Source organism: Camelina sativa, chromosome 14 (genome assembly GCF_030686135.1).
Source record: "Camelina sativa cultivar CO46 ecotype springtype chromosome 14, ASM3068613v1".
Taxonomy (NCBI): Eukaryota; Viridiplantae; Streptophyta; class Magnoliopsida; order Brassicales; family Brassicaceae; genus Camelina; species Camelina sativa.
Genome location: NC_141893.1, coordinates 17,641,635 through 17,660,408, shown reverse-complemented (window position 1 = coordinate 17,660,408; position 18,774 = coordinate 17,641,635). Strand labels below are relative to the sequence as shown.

The 18,774-nt window shown below is 39.4% G+C and overlaps 1 protein-coding gene, 1 long non-coding RNA gene and 1 pseudogene across 4 annotated transcripts; 2 read left to right on the top strand and 1 right to left on the bottom strand.

Annotated features, from left to right (window-relative positions):
* Positions 1–988: 988 nt before the first annotated feature.
* LOC104741994 (uncharacterized) lies at positions 989–1,840 on the bottom strand. Of its 2 annotated transcripts, XR_760410.3 has the most exons (4): positions 1,740–1,840; positions 1,589–1,653; positions 1,261–1,326; positions 989–1,174 (listed from the first exon to the last, which is right to left on the bottom strand). It is a non-coding gene; the product is annotated as an uncharacterized LOC104741994 (long non-coding RNA). The 2 variants fall into 2 exon arrangements; XR_015580991.1 differs by lacking the exon at positions 1,740–1,840 and having other exon boundaries at positions 1,589–1,730.
* Positions 1,841–3,325: 1,485 nt separating this feature from the next.
* LOC104741993 (indole glucosinolate O-methyltransferase 4-like) lies at positions 3,326–5,091 on the top strand. Of its 2 annotated transcripts, none has more exons than XM_087483030.1 (4): positions 3,326–3,856; positions 3,984–4,318; positions 4,431–4,495; positions 4,585–5,091. In XM_087483030.1, exons 1-4 carry the CDS (start codon positions 3,387–3,389, stop codon positions 4,666–4,668), a joined length of 954 nt encoding a protein of 317 aa, XP_087339156.1. In that variant the 5' UTR covers positions 3,326–3,386; the 3' UTR covers positions 4,669–5,091. The 2 variants fall into 2 exon arrangements, with proteins under 2 accessions (XP_087339156.1, XP_019091399.1); XM_019235854.2 differs by having other exon boundaries at positions 3,960–4,318.
* Positions 5,092–6,504: 1,413 nt separating this feature from the next.
* On the top strand, positions 6,505–10,162 carry LOC147928352 (uncharacterized; annotated as a pseudogene).
* The last annotated feature ends 8,612 nt before the right edge of the window (positions 10,163–18,774 follow it).

Genomic DNA, 18,774 nt, shown 5'->3' with positions numbered 1-18,774 from the left:
TTGAAGTTATCCTAAACCTATTTGGAATTAAGTTTCTTGAGGGATAAGGACTTGGAGTTGTTTAGGAGTTCTCTACACATACATTTCCAAATAGGGTTAAGACTAAAAGGTTTTTCTGGTGTTATAAATATGGATGCAATTGTGTTGCAGAACATATAAGTTTTACAAGAGAGATTGTAGTTTGAGAGATTGGGAGAGCCTTAGGTTTTGAGTTATTTTGCTAAGGATTAAATAAAGAGAGCAAGTTCTTTGTTTATTTTTCATTCTTCAAGCTAAAACTTTGTGATTCTATAGTACGTACCTCATTTATTTGCAGATCAGCCAATTTAGAGTAGTTGATGGCATCCGTTGTATAAAACCGACTAATTGATAATCTTTGTATTAAACCAATATGCGGTTTAAAAGTACCCCATCCATAAACGTACCTTTGATGAACAATTGAAGATTTGTTACAGGACACATCTGAAGGATGTGATACAACTTACAAGGATAATATGCAATCAGTTCTGCCCATGGCATGGGACTCTACGAATACATTGAGTTAGACGAACAATTCGCTGGTATGTTTAACCATGGTATGTCAGAATCTTAAGTGTTTAGAAAATGTGCATACAGTCACTGTTTTATTGTTTCAACGGCACTAAACGAAAACCAAAAACAAAAGAAAATGAAGAGACATCTCAACGACCTCGTCTTAATTAGTGTTTCTCGTTTTTATCATCGCCGTGGAATTGGGGAAGGGACAGAATACGACAATCCAAGTGATTAATGTTGAGGTTGTGACTGATGTTGGGACAACTGCCTCCAACTTGAGCTTGCTCGCCATTAACATGTCTCTCTCAGACTTTTACTCTACTCGTCCAGAATCTCGTACCAGGCTTCTTCTTAACTTTGCCGACTCGAGGGACGATGTTGTTGGCGCTGCAGCAGCTGGTATGTTATCTCTGTAATGATTTGATTGTTTCTTTACGTAATCGTGAAAGGCAAATGAAAGCAAAATATTTCGTTTGTTTGTATTTTGCGTTTCCACGTTACTATATATATTATAAAATCTAAAAAGGGTTTATATAGTTCAGAACTGTGAATTTTCTTTCTGAGTCAAAACTCCCTGCTTCATTGGGAAACCTTGCTTATCACAACCACCCATGATCTTGAGAACGTAACCCTTGAAGTCCTGCAATAACATTTCATAATATTATAATTCCATCATCTGTTTAAAAGAGATAAAATCACAATCAAAGATAGACGAAATCTACGCACCTCGCCCAACGCATCTCCACTGACTTCTTAGAGAGTCTTTTGACTCTCTTGTCGAAAAACGCACGTCTGCATCAACATAAGCCAAGCTCAATACTATATACTATAATCTAGACATGTTTTTGAGCAGATACGAAGCTTAACTTTGTATTAATATTGAACATAGACGGAACATACGAAAATATATAGAGCAATTCGCAACAATTTTTTTGTAACCTAAGAGCTACCAATTTCCAAGTGATATCTACAAGCATGAATCAACAGATCTAGAGAACCTATCGCGAAATCTACAAAAATGAGTAAAGATGAATACAATAGAGCAAAATCTTACAGTTTCTGGTCATCGACGATCTCGAGCTTCTTCTGGCAACCAGTGGTTGGATTTGCAATGTGGAACTAAAACACAGAAACATGAAAAGAGAAGCAAAACAAGAGACGAGAAACGAATTAGGAAAATGTAGACTCTGCTCGCCGTCACATACCTTCATCTTCTCAGGCGCTTAGGGTTTCTGAGCTAGCGAGAGTAGCAAATTCATACGAAGAGGCAAGGTTTATTTGGTTTCTTTTTTATGGGCCGTTTGGCCCATTCATCTTTTTTTTTCTTCTTCTTAATTTGATGATGAAATAATAAAGTCAAAATGACAAAACATGGTGTATACTTTCTCTGTCTTTATATATACCGTAGGAGTATTTTTACTTACATAATTTTGAGTTCAAAGTATTGTAAAAAAAAATTTAATATTTTGCATTTCTAGGATCTGTCTAAAAAAATTAAGATTAACTTAATTCAATACATAGACTGAAGAAAAAATTTGTAAACTCAATTTTGTTTTGGTTTTGAATGATCGCATTTATTTTATCTTATTAGTCTGCCCTAATAATAGAATTTTGTAGACAAAAAGTGTGAACAAAAAAAGAAGAAATAGAAATAGAACTTTAATAAATTGTATGATTTATTAATTAATCCGTTACATCCGAACGAAAGAGAGGAAAATATAAATATAACTACATATTGAACAAAATTTTTCCTAAACCCAAAACAGAGGTTACAAAAATGACTTTATTTTCATACTTGATTCACGATGATGTTTTATGGCTATTGTCTTCTCCTCTCTGTGTGCCAACGGCTTTGTTAAACGACGTCTATGGTTCAGCAATTTTTATACGAGACATAATGTTTTAGTTTCGTTTCATTTTGATGGACAAAAATAAATCACGTAAAAAGAAAGAGTTGAACACGTTCCAAGATTTGAAAATAAAAAACAAAATCATCAACTGAAAAGTTATACTCTTGCTGAAATCCTTCAACCATCCCTCGTTGATATATTATCTGACCACTTGGATATGTCCTGGTCATCCTGACACACTACGCCTAACAAATTATAATTAAGGTTTGGTTATACCATATGCTGTATCTTGTGTCATTAATTAAAGTATCATCCTTTAGCTCATTGATATATTAGTTACTTCTTCCTCATTGATCTCTGGTGTCACTTCTTCGTTTGCCTAACATCACCCAAACCAACCAAGAAGCTTAATACCGAACTGTTTTATGCAATTAGGTTTGCTATTAATATATATAGCTAGCAAAAATATATATATATATATAGCTAGCCTCCACTGGGAACTACGTCTTTCATAGATTGTCACGTGGGTTGTTCCTTGCTCGGCTAGAGATCTCATACCGAATTCCGAAACCCTTGCATGCAGCTAGAGATTTCATTTTAATAATTTATGATGGCGGTTCACAATTTATCCCTCGTCAAGTCTTTATGAATTACATTATTTCCATATATATATATATATATATATATATATATATATATAAAAATTTGACATATTTATATATAAATCGATGCAAGCAAAATTTAGATATTGTTCAGCATAAACAATTTTAGACATAGGGTAATATTTTTAGACTGATATATATCAGATAATGTTTCTTAAAAATAAAAATATTAGGCAAAAATCTGTAGTCATACGTACATGGGTCAGGGTCACCAAATCAAAAAGTCGGTACACTTGGTTTTGAGATATCTCCCTATAAAATGGTGCAATAAGTCTAACTGTTAACCATCCTATCTTCCCATCTCTGCCTTCTTCAATTTTATTTCCAACCAACAACAGCAATGGAGAACCATCTTCAAGAGCCCTTAACCACTTACTCTAAACCGGGTCTAACCAAAGAACAAGAACAAGTTGCCGAAGAAATGATGAGCTTGCAAGCGTTGAGGATCACGAACTCATTGGCTTTTCCTATGGTTTTCAAAGCTGCCTTGGAGCTTGGCGTCATCGACACAATTGTTGCTGCTGACGACGACGTATGGCTCTCGCCTTCCGAAATAGCTTTTGCTCTCCCTACCAAGCCCACCAACCCAGAGGCGCCAATGTTGCTAGACCGTATGTTACGGCTACTCGCGAGCCACTCGATATTGAAGTGTCGTATAGTTGAAACCGGAGAAAACGATCGAATCCGAAAGACCCAAAGGGTATATGCAGCTGAACCAGTTTGCACGTTTTTCTTAAACCGTGGTGACGACTCGGGTTCCCTCATGTCCTTGTTCAAGTTGCACCAAAGCGAAGTATTTTTCAAAACTTGGTACGTACCTCATTATTTGCCAATCAGCCAAATTAGTAGTTGATCCTCAATTATAACAAACCGGCTAATAACCTTCTTATTAAACCGCCAATATACAAAAAAGTACTATCTATACACGTCCTTTCAGTGAACAATTGAAGATTTGTTACAAGACACATCTGAAGGATGTGATACAAGAAGAGAAAGATGCATTCAGCTCTGCCCATGGCATGAAACTCTTCGAATACATTGGGTTGGACGAACAATTCGCTGGTATGTTTAACCAGGCAATGTCAGAAACTTCTAGCATGATCATGAAGAAGATTTTAGAAGTTTACAAAGGATTCAAAGATGTAAATACTTTAGTTGATATCGGCGGAGGACTTGGCACCACACTAAATCTTGTCACTTGCAAGTATCCTCAAATTAAGGGTATCAATTTCGATTTAGCAGGGGTTTTAGCCACTGCTCCTTTGTATCCAGGTACAACAGAGTAGATCATTAGTCTGACATGTTGAAAATTGAAGTGTTTTCCAAAAAAAATCAAAAAAATACTTTTTCAGTTTTTTAAAATCCTACTAAAAATATGCTATAGGAGTGGAACATGTATCCGGAGATATGTTTATAGAAGTTCCAAAAGGGGATGCAATCTTCACGAAAGTAAGTAAACTGCATTTAAATGAAAAAGGCTAATACTTTTATGATTTAAACAGTTCATTCACAAACTAAGTTGAATAAATTGCTGGCAGTGGATATTACATGACTGGAACGACGAAGATTGTGTAAAGATACTAAGAAACTGTTGGAAGAGTCTTCCGGAAAAGGGAAAATAGGTAATCGTTGACATGGTTACACCAACGGAACCAAAGAGTGACGACTTTTTCTCTAACATAGTCTTTGGCATGGACATGTTGATGTTAACACAATGCTCGGGTGGTAAAGAGAGGTCGTTTTCACAGTTTGAAGCTTTAGCCTCTGCTTTGGGTTTTCATAAATGTGAAATAGCTGCTCTCGCTTACACATTTTCTGCTGTCGAATTCCACAAATAGATTCAGAGTTTACAACGAAAACAATAATAAGCAATACTTGATTTCGTGGGAGGAGATTATAATTTAAATAAACGTTTCTCTTCAATGGTTTTTTAATAATATATTTAAATTGTTTGTAATGAAGATTTCTGCTATTGGTTGTTTGTTCTTCTTTCAAGGTTGTGTTGATCATTTTACAGTTGGGACATTGTCTCTATGCTAAATTAATATTTGGGAGTGTTTCACGACAAAAATAAAAAAATAAAAAAATATTCTAGAACCTCTAACTTGATATATACATTATCCAATATGAAGATGACTTCTTTAGCTTGATTCCCTCGTTGGCCTTTGATCAAAATTAGTATTATTGAATCTGTATCGATAATTCTTTTTTACAGCCACCAAAATTTTATTATACATATATAATTGAAAATTAAAAATAATAAAAAGACAAAAAAGGAAGGAAGAAAAACATAAAAACAAAGGAATAAAATTAAACAAAATATAAGATATATCTAATAAAATATATAATCACACTATTGCCATGAATTTTTAACTCATGCAAGAACATAAACAAAAATATATATATATATATATATATATATATATATATATATATATATATATATATATATATATAGAAATTGAGATATGGTAGATGATGATGTGAGAATGGTTATTTATAGAATTTCAAAGGATGGAAGTTATATTTCTAAAATATTTTATTATACATATGTAATTGAAAATTAAAAATAATAAGAAGACAAAGAAGGAAGGAAAAAATACATAAAAACAAATAAATAAAATTGAACAAAATATAAGATAAATCTAAAAAAATATATAATTACACTCTTACCATGAGTTTTCAACCCTTGCAAGAACATAAACAAAACCAAGAAAATATTTAGAATTTGAGGATATGGTGGACGATGATGTGAGAGTGGTTATTTATAGGATTTTAAGAGATGAAAGTTAAATTTCCAAAATAAATTAATTAGAGGAGTTACAATTATAATTTATAGTGTTTGAATGAAAATGAATGGAAAATAGTCAATTCATAATTTATGTAATTTCAGTTACAATATAGTAGTAAAGTGTAGATTTCACTACAAGAAAACGCGGCGAGTTCGGACGGATTTTCTGACGAAAGATCCGTAGGAAATTTCCGACAGCTTTCCAAGAGGTTTCCAACATATTTCTGAGGAAATTCTGAGGAAACGACGTCTCTCAGAAAACCCTCTGAAATTTGTTATTCTGTCGGTAATATCTTGGAAATTTCTCACGAAAACCAGGTCGTCGAAAAATTGTCGGAAATATTTCAAAATTTCCGACAGCTTTCCGAGGGAAAGAAGAGCGTCGGTATCTTCTAACAGATTTCCAACGGATTACTGAGAACTTTGCGATTTTATACGTTGCGATTATATCCGTTACGATTATATCTGTTGCGATATAGCCTTTGCGAATATATCCGTTGAATGTGACCGTTAAAATTTAAAAAACCCTCGGAAATCCGTTGGAAATCTCTTGGAAATTTTGTGTATATATATTCAAGTTATGATTCACTTGTTTGGTAAACGAAAATATACACAATACCAACAATAACGTCTTCTTCAGATCCTTATGGTTATTTTCGTTCATGGGATGGATAAACCTAGATACAATGAAGAGACAAGCAAACTTACAGAAGAGTTCAAGGAAGGTCTTAGACAATTCATGTTATTCGCGTCAAACCAGAGCATAACGCGAGAAACATGTACTATGTCTTGTCCTTGTCCAAAATGTCAGAATTATAAAAATCCGGAGGTATCATTAGTAAAGAAACATTTGTTTAGGGATGGATTTATGCCGGGTTATAAGATATGGTTTTCGCATGGGGAAAGTGAATCAATGGTAGATTATGGCAGTACTAGTCAACATTGTACTCCGGGTAGTGTAGAAGAACCATCGATAGAAGTAGATGTAGGTACATTTCAGATGGTGAACGATGCGTTTAGGGAAAATACGCCCTCATTAATTCAGGATGGAGATAGAGTAGAACAGCCGAATTTAGAAGCCCGAAGATTCTTTGATATGTTAGATGCGGCAAATATGTCATTGTATGATGGTTGTAAGAAGGGTCATTCACCATTATCATCTACAAGTAGGTTGATGGGCATAGACGGATTGGAATTTATCAGAGGGTTGTGTGGATGCGAGTACTGATTTTGTGAAAGAAATTTTGCCAGAGAATAATCTTTCACCAGCTTCGTACTATAAGGTGCAGAAACTCGTAGCTGGACTTGCTTTACCATATCAGGTGATAGATGTGTGCAGTGATAATTGTATGATTTATTGGAGAGAAGACAAAGGCCGCACTTCATGTCGTTTTTGTCGTAAACCTCGGTATCAGGACACAAGTGGAAGAGTTCCCATACCATATAAAAAAATGTGGTATTTACCGTTAGCAGAGAGGTTGAAAAGATTGTATCAGTCAGAGCGTACAGCAGGAGCAATGTGATGGCATGCAGAACATACATCAGACGGTTTAATTACGCACCCATCAGATGTAGAAACATTGAAACATTTTCAGTCACTCTACCCTGGCTTTGCGTATGAGCCAAGGAACGTTTATCTTGGTTTGTCTACAGATGGTTTTAATCCTTTTGGGAAACATGGGAGGCAATATTCCTTGTGGCCAGTTATCGTGACACCATATAATTTGCCGCCATCTTTGTGTATGAAACGGGAGTTTCTTTTTCTCACCATTCTTGTTCCAGGTCCAGATCATCCGAAGAAAGCACTTGATTTTTTTTTGCAGCCATTGATATATGAGTTACAAATGTTATGGGAGCATGGTGTAGAAGCGTTCGATGTTTCAATGAACCAAAATTTCAACATGTGGGATGCTTATGTGGACTATAAGCGATTTTCCAGCCTATGGTATGTTATCTGGATGGACAACGCATGGACGATTAGCTTGTCCGTATTGTCAAGATAACACCGATGCAATTCAGCTGAAACACGGACGTAAAACGAGTTGGTATAATTTTCACAGACGATGGCTCCCTGAAGACCATCCTTATCGTTGGAGCACCACATTATTTAAAAAGAACAGACAAGTCTTTGATAGTCCACCTCCTGAGTATTCTGGCGAAGAAATTTTGAATCAGTTAAGAGATTTTGGTGCTGAGAAGACAGTGGTTTGCGGTGGTAATGGGCACGATATTGTTGATGGATATGGCGATCATCTCAACTGTCACAAGTTTAGTACATCTCAACTGTCACAAGTTTAGTATCTTCTTCGAATTACCATTTTGGAAGGATCTTTTGTTGAAGCACAATCTTGATGTCATGCATACAAAAAAGAACGTTTTCGATAATCTCATGAACACCGTACTAAATGTTCCAGGAAAGACAAAAGACAATTTGAAGTCTAGATTGGACTTGCCTGATATATGTTCTCGAAGAAAACTTCACCAAATGGGAAAGCACCAACCCCTCGATTCCGATTAGATGCATCTTCCAAGGAAGCATTTTTAGAGTGGATTATGATGCATGTCAAATTTTCTGATGGGTATGCATCTAATCTTCGTAATTGCGTGAATGTGGGAAAAGGGAGGTTTCAAGGAATGAAAAGCCATGATTGTCATGTCATTATGCAGCGCCTCCTTCCATTTGCCTTTCAGCATCTTCTACCACATGATGTACACAAAGCAATTGCAAGTATTTTGTCATAGAAATTCTTTAACTTTTATGCCTAATTATCAATGTTTATTAATATCTTAACATTTCATGTTATAATATATGCAGTTATAAATGTGTTCTTTCGAGATTTATGCACAAGGACGCTTACAGTAGAAGGGATACATAACTTGGAGCAAAATATACCGGTGATCCTTTGTAACCTTGAGAAGATTTTTCCATCGTCTTTTTTTGATGTTATGGAACATCTTGCAATTCATCTCCCACGAGAGTTATCACTTGGCGGTCCTATTCATTATCGATGGATGTATCCTTTTAAGCGCTACATGGGCACTCTTAAGAAGAAAGTTAAAAATTTGGTGAGAGTCGAAGGTTCTATTGTAGCACAAAGCATCAACGAAGAAACTGCACACTTCCCGGAATATTATTTTTCGAAACACGTCCAAACAAAGATGCGAAAACCTGCTCGACATGATGACGGTGGGGAGACACCTTTTTACCCTGTACAAGTCCCAAATATATTTTCTCAAATTGGTCGATTAAGTGGAAAAACTAAGAAACGAAGGCTTACAGAGGAAGAGGTACAACACTTGCACATGTACATAATCACAAATTGTGAAGAGCTTATAGAGTATTAGAGGTAAAAAATTTACAATTGAAATTCTAATTCATTTTTATTATATTTGAAATTGCAAATTTATTTATCCTCATGTTAATTAATTTATAGGATTTACTTGGACCAAGTACGCTTTACATATCCAGACATGAGCGAGGATGAAGTTCAAAAACTCAAGCAGGCTGAATTTAGTCGTTGGCTAAAATTCTACGTAAGTTTTTTCTTATTTAAAATTTTTTAGTAAATATTTTTTCAAATTAAAGTTATTTTATTTTTTTTAATATTTTCTAAAAAAATATTTCTATAGGTAACAACAATGTCTTCTAAAGGGCAATCATTTCCTACATGGTTATTGGAGTTTGCTAATGGGTCTTTATATGTTGCGGAAGCGTATCCCATGTATTGTACTCGTGGGTACGCATTCAAGATTCTTAGACCCAAAACGACTAGGCCAAGTTGTGATTATGGTGTGTCGGCACAATCTGGTGATCTTGTATACTATGGTGTCCTTCGCAAAATCTTAGAAGTTCGTTATCCAGAGATGATCAATTTACGGTGCATTGTTTTCTCATGTGATTGGTACGATCCAATTGTTGGGTCTGGTGTGAAACATGACGAATTCGGTGTCACAACATTACATTTGAGAAAGAGCTCCAGGAATATGATCCATTCATTCTCGCTTCACAAGCCCATCAAGTATGCTACATTAGATATCCACGGGTAACTGCAGCAAACGACCCTTGGATCACAGTGATGTCAGTAAATCCTAGAGGAAGGATTGTTGGGTTTTCTGATGATAGTGAGCATGAACCAATGCAGCAAAACTCATTGGGTACCATAGGAGCGGTTGACCACTCTCTAGAAATTGATCTTGTCGTTGATTTCACCAACTTTGTAGATGACGAGGTTTACGATGATTCTGAGGAAGAGAGTGGAGAATTTGAGGATGCTTATGATTCAGACAATTCTGAATATTCATCAGATGAAGAAGACGAAGAATAAATTGTATTAATTTTATTTTATTCCATTTTCATAATCATGTATTTATAAAAAACATGGAAATAAATTTTAACTCTTGAAGTTTTCATATAATGTTTTCATAAATTTAAATTAGCAATTATATATATAATTTGGTATGTATTTGTACATTTATATTTAAATATATATATATATTAGTCTCGGTATACAGACGGATAACCAAGTAGACTAATATGGTCTCGCAAATCCGTCGGAAAAATCCTCAGAAATCCGTAAAAAATTTCAGAGGGCTGCCCGAGGGAAGACGAATGTGGTCAGATTTAAGGAAAAACACTTGTTTCCTAGGAAAATCCTCGGATGCTCCTGGCATTATTTACTCTTGACTTTTGGACTTTCCATCACTCAGAGGCCTAGACCTAGAGTTTTTATTGGCTCCTCATCAGACCTAAGTTTGCATGCCATAATGTTGGCTCCTCATCGGGCCTAAGCCCGCATGCCATAATATATAAGGAAAAATCCAATACTCATCTCTCGGGTTGCCACCCTACAGCGCACCCTCGGATTGTCATCCGAAGCCGATATACCAACCATACTCCCAAATCACAAAGTCTCAGAATATGGCAGTACTAGGAGAACCTAGGTTCCCCAAGAGTCGCGAGAAAACAATTCTGAACACGTCTGAGTCCTATCCCTATCCAGGTTTCCTTCCCGTGGCTCGCGTAAGACATCTCAATGTCCTACCAACCACATATCCCCTCACTGGAATACCTCATGACCACACATGGATCATCTCACTGCCACAAGGGCCGCCACAAAGACCAAACAAATGTCCTAAACAGGACCGCCACCAAGGCCAAACAAATTTCCTAAACAGGACCGCCACCAAGGCCAAACAAATTTCCTAAACAGGACCGCCACCAAGGCCGAACAAATGTCCTAAACAGGACTGTCACAAAGACCATCTGTCCTGAAGGACCGCCTAAACAGGCACTCTGGCTAAACAGCCCGCCACAAAGGCCACACATCTGGCTAAACAGCCCGCCACAAAGGCCACACATCTGGCTAAACAGCCCGCCACAAAGGCCACACAATATCTCAAAAGACCGCCACTAAGGCCACACAATGACTAAAAGTCCGCCACAAAGGCCTCACAAGCCCCTCCAAGGCCCTCTCCACTAAAATGGACAAATTTTTAACTCACATAAAACTTTCCACTTTTACCAATTTCCACTTTTGGAAACTTCTAATTCAGGAAACTTTCCTCCAAAAAACCCCGTCTCACGGAAACTTTGTACCACAACCAACCACTCCAAGCAACCAAGTAAACAAGAGAGATGGGCTGGAATACTCCATTTCCGCTCCAGCCACGGATTACAGATGGGACCAGGCTAGACAAGCTCAAGTTGCAGCTTACTTCTCATACCACTTCTTAAACCTTGCCTTCATCCTCGCCTCAGGCTCCCAAGTCTGCTCCTCAACACCATCACAGTCCCAAAGGACTCTCATCAAAGGAATCATCTTCTTCTGAAGTTCCTTGATCCTCCTCTCGAGAACCCTCACTGGTCTCGCCTCCAAAGTCATGTTGGGCTGAAGATCCTCAGGAATCTTAGCCAACAACTGATCATCCTCACAGAGACACTTCCTCAACATAGAAACATGGAAAACCTTATGGAATGCACGCATAACCTCACGTAACTCCAGTCTATAAGCCACTGGTCCAACACGCTCAATCACTGAACGGACCCACATACCTCAGACTCAACTTAGTCTCAGTCAATGACCTGTTCAGACCCCGCAACATGGCCATCTTGAGGTACACTCTGTCTCCTACCTGAAACTCAAGATCTCTCCTCCTTCTATCGGCATAACTCCTCTGCCGATCCTGAGCCTCCTTCATGTTCAGCTTGAAAACCTGAATCTTCTCTGAGGTCTCCTGAACAAAATCTGCCCCGTAAATGCTCCTCTCCCCCACCTGAATCCAGCATAACGGTGTACGATACGGCCTCCCATACAAAGCCTCATAAGGAGCCATCTTAATACTTGCCTGATAACTGTTGTTGTAAGCAAACTCTACCAAGCTCAAGTGATCTGCCCAATGGACTCCCCAATCCAACACACACATCCTCAGCAAATCCTCCAGCGTCTGGATCGTCCTCTCAGACTGTCCATCTGCCTGGGGATGATAAGCTGTACTCATATGCACCTTAGTGCCCATCTCTGCCTGAAACGCTCTCCAGAACACCGAAGTGAACTTAGAATCCTTATTAGACACAATGCTCGCTGGCACCCCATGCAACCTAACTATCTCCTTCACATACTTCTTAGCCAAGACCGCTGCTCCATCCGTCTTCTTAATGGCCAGAAAACGTGCCGACTTAGTCAACCGGTCCACAATGACTCAAATAGCATCAAACATCCTGGACACTGGCAAACCTACCACGAAGTCCCTTGTAATCATATCCCACTTCCACTCTGGAATGGGAAGACTCTTCAGTAACTCTCCTAGAACCTGATGCTCAGCCTTCACTAGCTGACACACGTCGCACCTCGCGACCCAACTAGCTACATCCTTCTTCATCCCGACCCAATGATAGTACCTCTTGAGATCACGATATATCTTAGTCACTCCTGGATGAATAGAAAACTTGCTCCCATGAGCCTCTCTCAGGATCTCCTGCCTCAACTCCTCATCCTTGGGCACACAAACCCGACCGTGCACCAAGATAGTACCATTATCGGAGACCTGATACTCTGAATCTACATCCTTTGAGGCATTCACCAACCCCAAGTCCTTCTCCTGAGCCCACCACACCCTGCTCAGAAGATCTGCTCTATCAACCGCCTCCAAACCCAATGGTTCCTGAGACACAACACACAAACTCAAAGCACCAATCTCTCCTACCATAGACTCCATCTCCTGCTCCTGAGCCGAAGGTACCCTCTTTCGACTCAGATCATCTGCAACCAAGTTAGCCTTACCAGGGTGGTAGGCTATCTCCAAATCATAATCCACCACAAGCTCCATCCATCACCTCTACCTCAAATTCAGCTCAGGCTGAGTGAATATATACTTCAGACTCTTATGATATGTAAACACCTGTACCTTTGCACCATAAAGATAAGATCTCCAAATCTTCAAGGCAAAAACTACAACACCCATCTCCAAATCATGAGTAGGATAGTTGCCCTCATTCTTCCGCAACTGCCGCAAAGCGTAGGCAATCACCTTCCCATGCTGCATCAACACACATCCCAAACCAACTCTAGATACATCTGTATAAACCACATAGAGTTCTCCCTGCTCGGGGAAAGCCAACATTGGTGCAGTAGTCAACATCTCCTTCAGGCTGGCAAAGCCTTCCTCACACTCGTGTGACCAAATAAAAGGAACATCCTTCCTTGTCAACTTAGTCATAGGACGTGCTCTGCCCGCAAACCCCTGCACGAATCTCCTGTAGTAACCTGCCAATCCCAGAAAACTCCTGATCTCTGTGGTATTCTACGGTCTAGGCCAATCTCTGATAGCCTGAATCTTCTCCGGACCTACAGAAACCCCATCTGCAGAAACATTGTGACCCAGAAAACCCATCTCACGATTCCAGAAACTACACTTGCTCAGCTTAGCAAACAACTTCTGCTCCCGCAGCTTCTCCATAACTGCCCTCAAATGCATTGCATGCTCCTCAGGACTCTTAGAATAAACCAGGATGTCGTCGATGAAAATGATGATAGACACGTCCAGAAACTCCTGAAACACGCTGTTCATCAATCTCATAAATGCAGCTGGTGCGTTAGTCAACCCAAACGGCATCACCACAAACTCATAATGCCCATACCTCATCCTGAAAGCAGTCTTCCTCACATCCGCCTCATCTATCGGGATCTGATGATAACCGACGCCAGATCTATCTTGGAGAACCAAGTAGCACCTCCCAACTGATCCAACAACTCATCGATCCTCGGCAGAGGGTATTTGTTCTTCACAGTGACCCGGTTGAGACCCCTGTAATCAATACACAAGCAAAAACTCTCATCCTTCTTCTTAACGAATAACACCAGCGCTCCCCACGGTGATACACTAGGACGGATGAATCCCTTGCTCAACAAATCCTCTAGCTGCTTCTTCAGCTCTGCCATCTCTGCTGGAGCCATCCGGTAAGGAGCCATGGATAACGGTGTCGTCCCTGGTTCTAGTTCAATCGTAAAAGGATCAAACGGATAATGTGGGAGTCCTTGCAATGACTGGAACACGTCCTCAAACTCCTCTACAACCTGAATACCGCTAACCGTAGACTTCCCCACTGACTCTGGCATAGATATAGTAACCAAATAAGCCTCACGGCCCTTATCGATCATCTTCCCATCCTGAATGGCCGAGATCACAAGACTCCCCAAAGTCGGTCTAATACCCTGAAAAACCAACTTCCCTCCCGGACGCTCAAACTCCACTCTACCCCGATAGCAATCCAAATGCACCATATGCCCATGCAACCAATCCATCCCGAGAATCACATCATACAACTCCACTGGACTGATAAGCAAATCCGCTGGCCACGACTCCCCTGCGATCTGAATATCAATTCCTCTGGCTCGTCCAATAACCCTCAGAAACTTGCCTCCAGCAACTCTGACAACTCATGTACGCTCTGCGGGATCTCCCACTCATGTACGCTCTGCACAGTCCAGGGTAATGAAGCTATGAGTAGCTCCAGAATCAAACATAATGTGGGACTTAAACCCTCTCACCAACACGGTCCCTACACAAACCTCATGTGTTGAGAACCTAGCACTTTATCACAGGACAACATAAAATCTGAACTTACTAAGAATTCACAAAGATTAAGTATCATAAATTATACCTGTGCCTAGATATCCTCCTCAATCCTTTATGTAGTCTCAACCAGCTCTTCATGCGTAGCATAACTCCGCCCTCTACAGTGAACCCTCAAATCGTCACGTAGGGCCCTCAAAAACCTCCTGATCTGAGCCTCCTCAGACTCCATATCCCGACCCCCATACCGCAGAAGTCGACTGAACTCCAAGTCAAGCTCCCGCATTGACCGAGTTCCCTGAGCTAGCTGAAAGAACTGCACCTCCAACCTATCCAATGCCTCTCTAGGGAAGTACTTGCGGTTGAACTCCAAGACGAAGTCAGCCCAAGACATCTCCCTCTGCACTCTCCTGGCTGCCACAAAACTCCACCACAACTGAGCATCACCAGTCAAATGGTGGACGCCAATGTCCACCCAAAACTTCTTAGGACATCTCAGAGTATGGAAGTTACGTTCCACACTCGTCCTCCACGCCTCCGCAGCGGTAGGATCAGTACCTCCCAAAAACCGCTCGGTACGAATAAGGCCTATCTCTGTCAACATGCTGATATAACGAGAATGGACCCCCACATCCGCAGCCACTGGCTGCCGCTGCTCCACCACCACAGGTGGCACTACCTAAGCCTGAGACGGTGCCACTGGCGGCAACCGCTCTATCAACTGTGCCAGCAAACCCGCAAGGTTGACACCGGGGACTCCACCCACTGGGACACCCGCACCTGGGGCCCTAACATCACCGACTACTGGAGCATCAACACCGCCCCCTCCGGCCACACTCACGGAATCCCCGTGGACATCCTGCGACTCGCCAACACCCTCTGCTGTCACACTCTTGTACTCGGTCTCACTAACCACTGGGGCTCTCCCCCTACCACGACCACGTCCGCGTCCACGACCACGACCACGACCAGCAACAGCATCTTCTCTAACCATCTGCACTACCATGAACAGAAGGCTAAGCACATAATTAACATAACACAAAATCATAAACTCACCGTGGAATCACACTGTAGGCTCGAAGAGGATGTTCTAGGACTCCATGCCACACACAATTGACTAACTCACATAATCAATCAAGACATGCAAATCCCAAACATCACAACAGAAACATAGTGAACCCAAACCTAGAACCGTAAGGGCTCTCATACCAAACTGAAACGACCTGACCCGTTTTTTTTTAATTAATAAATAATAAATAATAATAATAAATAACTACAGCAAGTGGTCCCATACCCACTAGCCACCTAACCACAAACACAACCAACAGCGGAAATTATAGATACCAATATCCAATAAAGAATTCAATAAATAATAACCAATAACCAACATTAATTCCAAATCATAACCTAATGATCCAAACAGCATAAACCAGAGAACCAACAATCCTAAACAACATTCAAGGACTCAACTCTAGCCACCTAGCCACCTAACAGAAGCCAGACAACCAAGCGAACCACTAGAACATCCTCCTCTTCATTTCCTTGATTCCATGATCACACTTTGCCTTTACCTTCACCACAAATACAAATTGCAATGCATGAGTATTTTATAAACACTCCGTAAGGCAATCCTTCCATCTACTGGGCTATACACACAAGCAATAGAGATACTCTAACCATGAAACAACAATCAACAAACAAACCAGGCTCTGCATCGATCGACACAAAGATTGCATCGACCGACACCATCAGGGACCAGCATCGACTGACACAAGGTATGCATCGGTCGACACCAGGTTCACTTGCATCGACCGATGCTTCCACTTGCATCAATCGAAACATGCTCGACATCACGCGGAAGCCCTAATCCCATCGACCGACGCCTCCACCTGGCATCGACCGATGCTCCTAGGTCAATCCGCGTCATCCTCGCACTAGCATCGACCACGCACATAGTTCATCGACCGATGCTCATGCCAAGCATTGTTTTCCCCGAAGCTTCTCGCCGGATCTTCGTTCCTGCAACCACAAGAATCGATCCCAAGCCACAAAAAAGCTTCCTAACGCCTCAAATAACATACTAGCAAGCCTAACAACAGAGAAACAAACAGATCAGAGTAATCTCCAGCTTAGATAAGCCATGGTCATGCACTTACCTTTGCCAAGAAGTTTCTGAACCTTAAACAATCAAGAACACGCTCCTAGGAAGCTCCTACAACGATCCCAACTACAGATCTCTACAAGAAACGCTTCCAAACACCAGGAATCACCAAGAACACTCAATAACACTTTTTCTCCCTTCTTTTCTCCCTTCTTTTCTCCCTTCTTTTCTCCCAAAAACGGCCAAAGTCGTCTTACGAGACAAAAAGAACGACTTAAGGGTTTTCTTTTCCCTTTTGCCCAAAACGCAGCGTTTAACTTAAGTCAAAATGCAGAAACTCAACCCTGCATTGACCGATGCACAACCTGCATCGACCGACGCAATCCCTAAACCGGGATTTCGGTTCGCGGGTGTTACAAATAAGGAGAGAGTGAAACCTTAATTTCATGTATATGATTGGACATATGATTTTGACAGAATTTAATAGACATTTGTATTCTAGTGTTATTCAAAGTGAGATTTAACAAAAAAAATTAAATTCTAGTGTTATTCATCTTGTATATTTTTTCATTCTATTACATTCACGTGTTATTCAATGTTTTCTAATTTTGCAAACAAACATGATTTTATGAGAATTTAATAGAAAACTATGTGTAAAATGTACAGAACAAATTCTGAACTTTTACGCTGAGATTTGGATGGAATATATATATTTAACGTTAAGGGCTCAAATGGTTAGAGAGATTAGTCATTAGTCAAAAGTCAAAACCGAGATTCATATGTCTTCTGTAATTCGCCTTCATCATAGAGTGAGGTGATCATATCTTCTTTCATTTCTCGTTCTAATTAGAGGTTTTTGGTTTTCCAAGTCCCAATTGATTCTAGATTTCGGTAGTTTAGACAAATAAACGAACTAATCTGCTCCGACCTCTCTCTTTCTCTCTCTCTCTCTCATCCTTTGCATCTCCAAAGATTTTCTATCCTCTTTTGATTGGACGGAGCAGATCGAGCATCAACGCACGTGACACAACCTGGAACAACGGCAAACGCTGGCAACAAAACCACAACTTTGGTGCGATATTCTTTTGGTGGATGAGATTTCTGCTAGGTTTTAATGCTTCATGGTTGCTAACGTAGTGGGAACAAAGTAGAAAAATTAGAAGAATTGAAATCTTTTTAATTCTACTAAAATGTTGTAAAATATAATCGCTAGAATTAAAGAGAAAGATTTGAAAGTCTTTTGCACTACTAGAAAATCTGCTATTTATGTCTTTAATTCCATTCAGTCAGATTCTATTAAATTCTTTCATCCAATACCCCCTCCTAAAATTATAAAGATTAGAGTGTACATGAATTATAGCACCAACTAGGATTTACCCCGTAGTATACCACGGGTCTATTCGTTTTTATAAATCATTTAAATAAGTTAGTATACTAATATAATCAGGTCAAGTTAATATAAATATTAGAATATTATATATAATATGTTGTATTTGCAAAATTTACCCCATAGTAAATTTCTTTGTTTTGTAATATCAATGCACTTATATATATTTTATGTTGGTGTTTTTACAATAATTAACGGTACTTGTTAATAAAATTATATGGATTGACTTTGAAAGAACAATAAATATTTGTACTTTCCAAAATACAATGAACTATGATTAAAATCAAAAAAAAAATTAAGACCATGGTTTTGTGCATGGTCTTAAACCATGGTCAAAAATACAATGAAATATGATTAAAATCAAATTTAAGGTGATT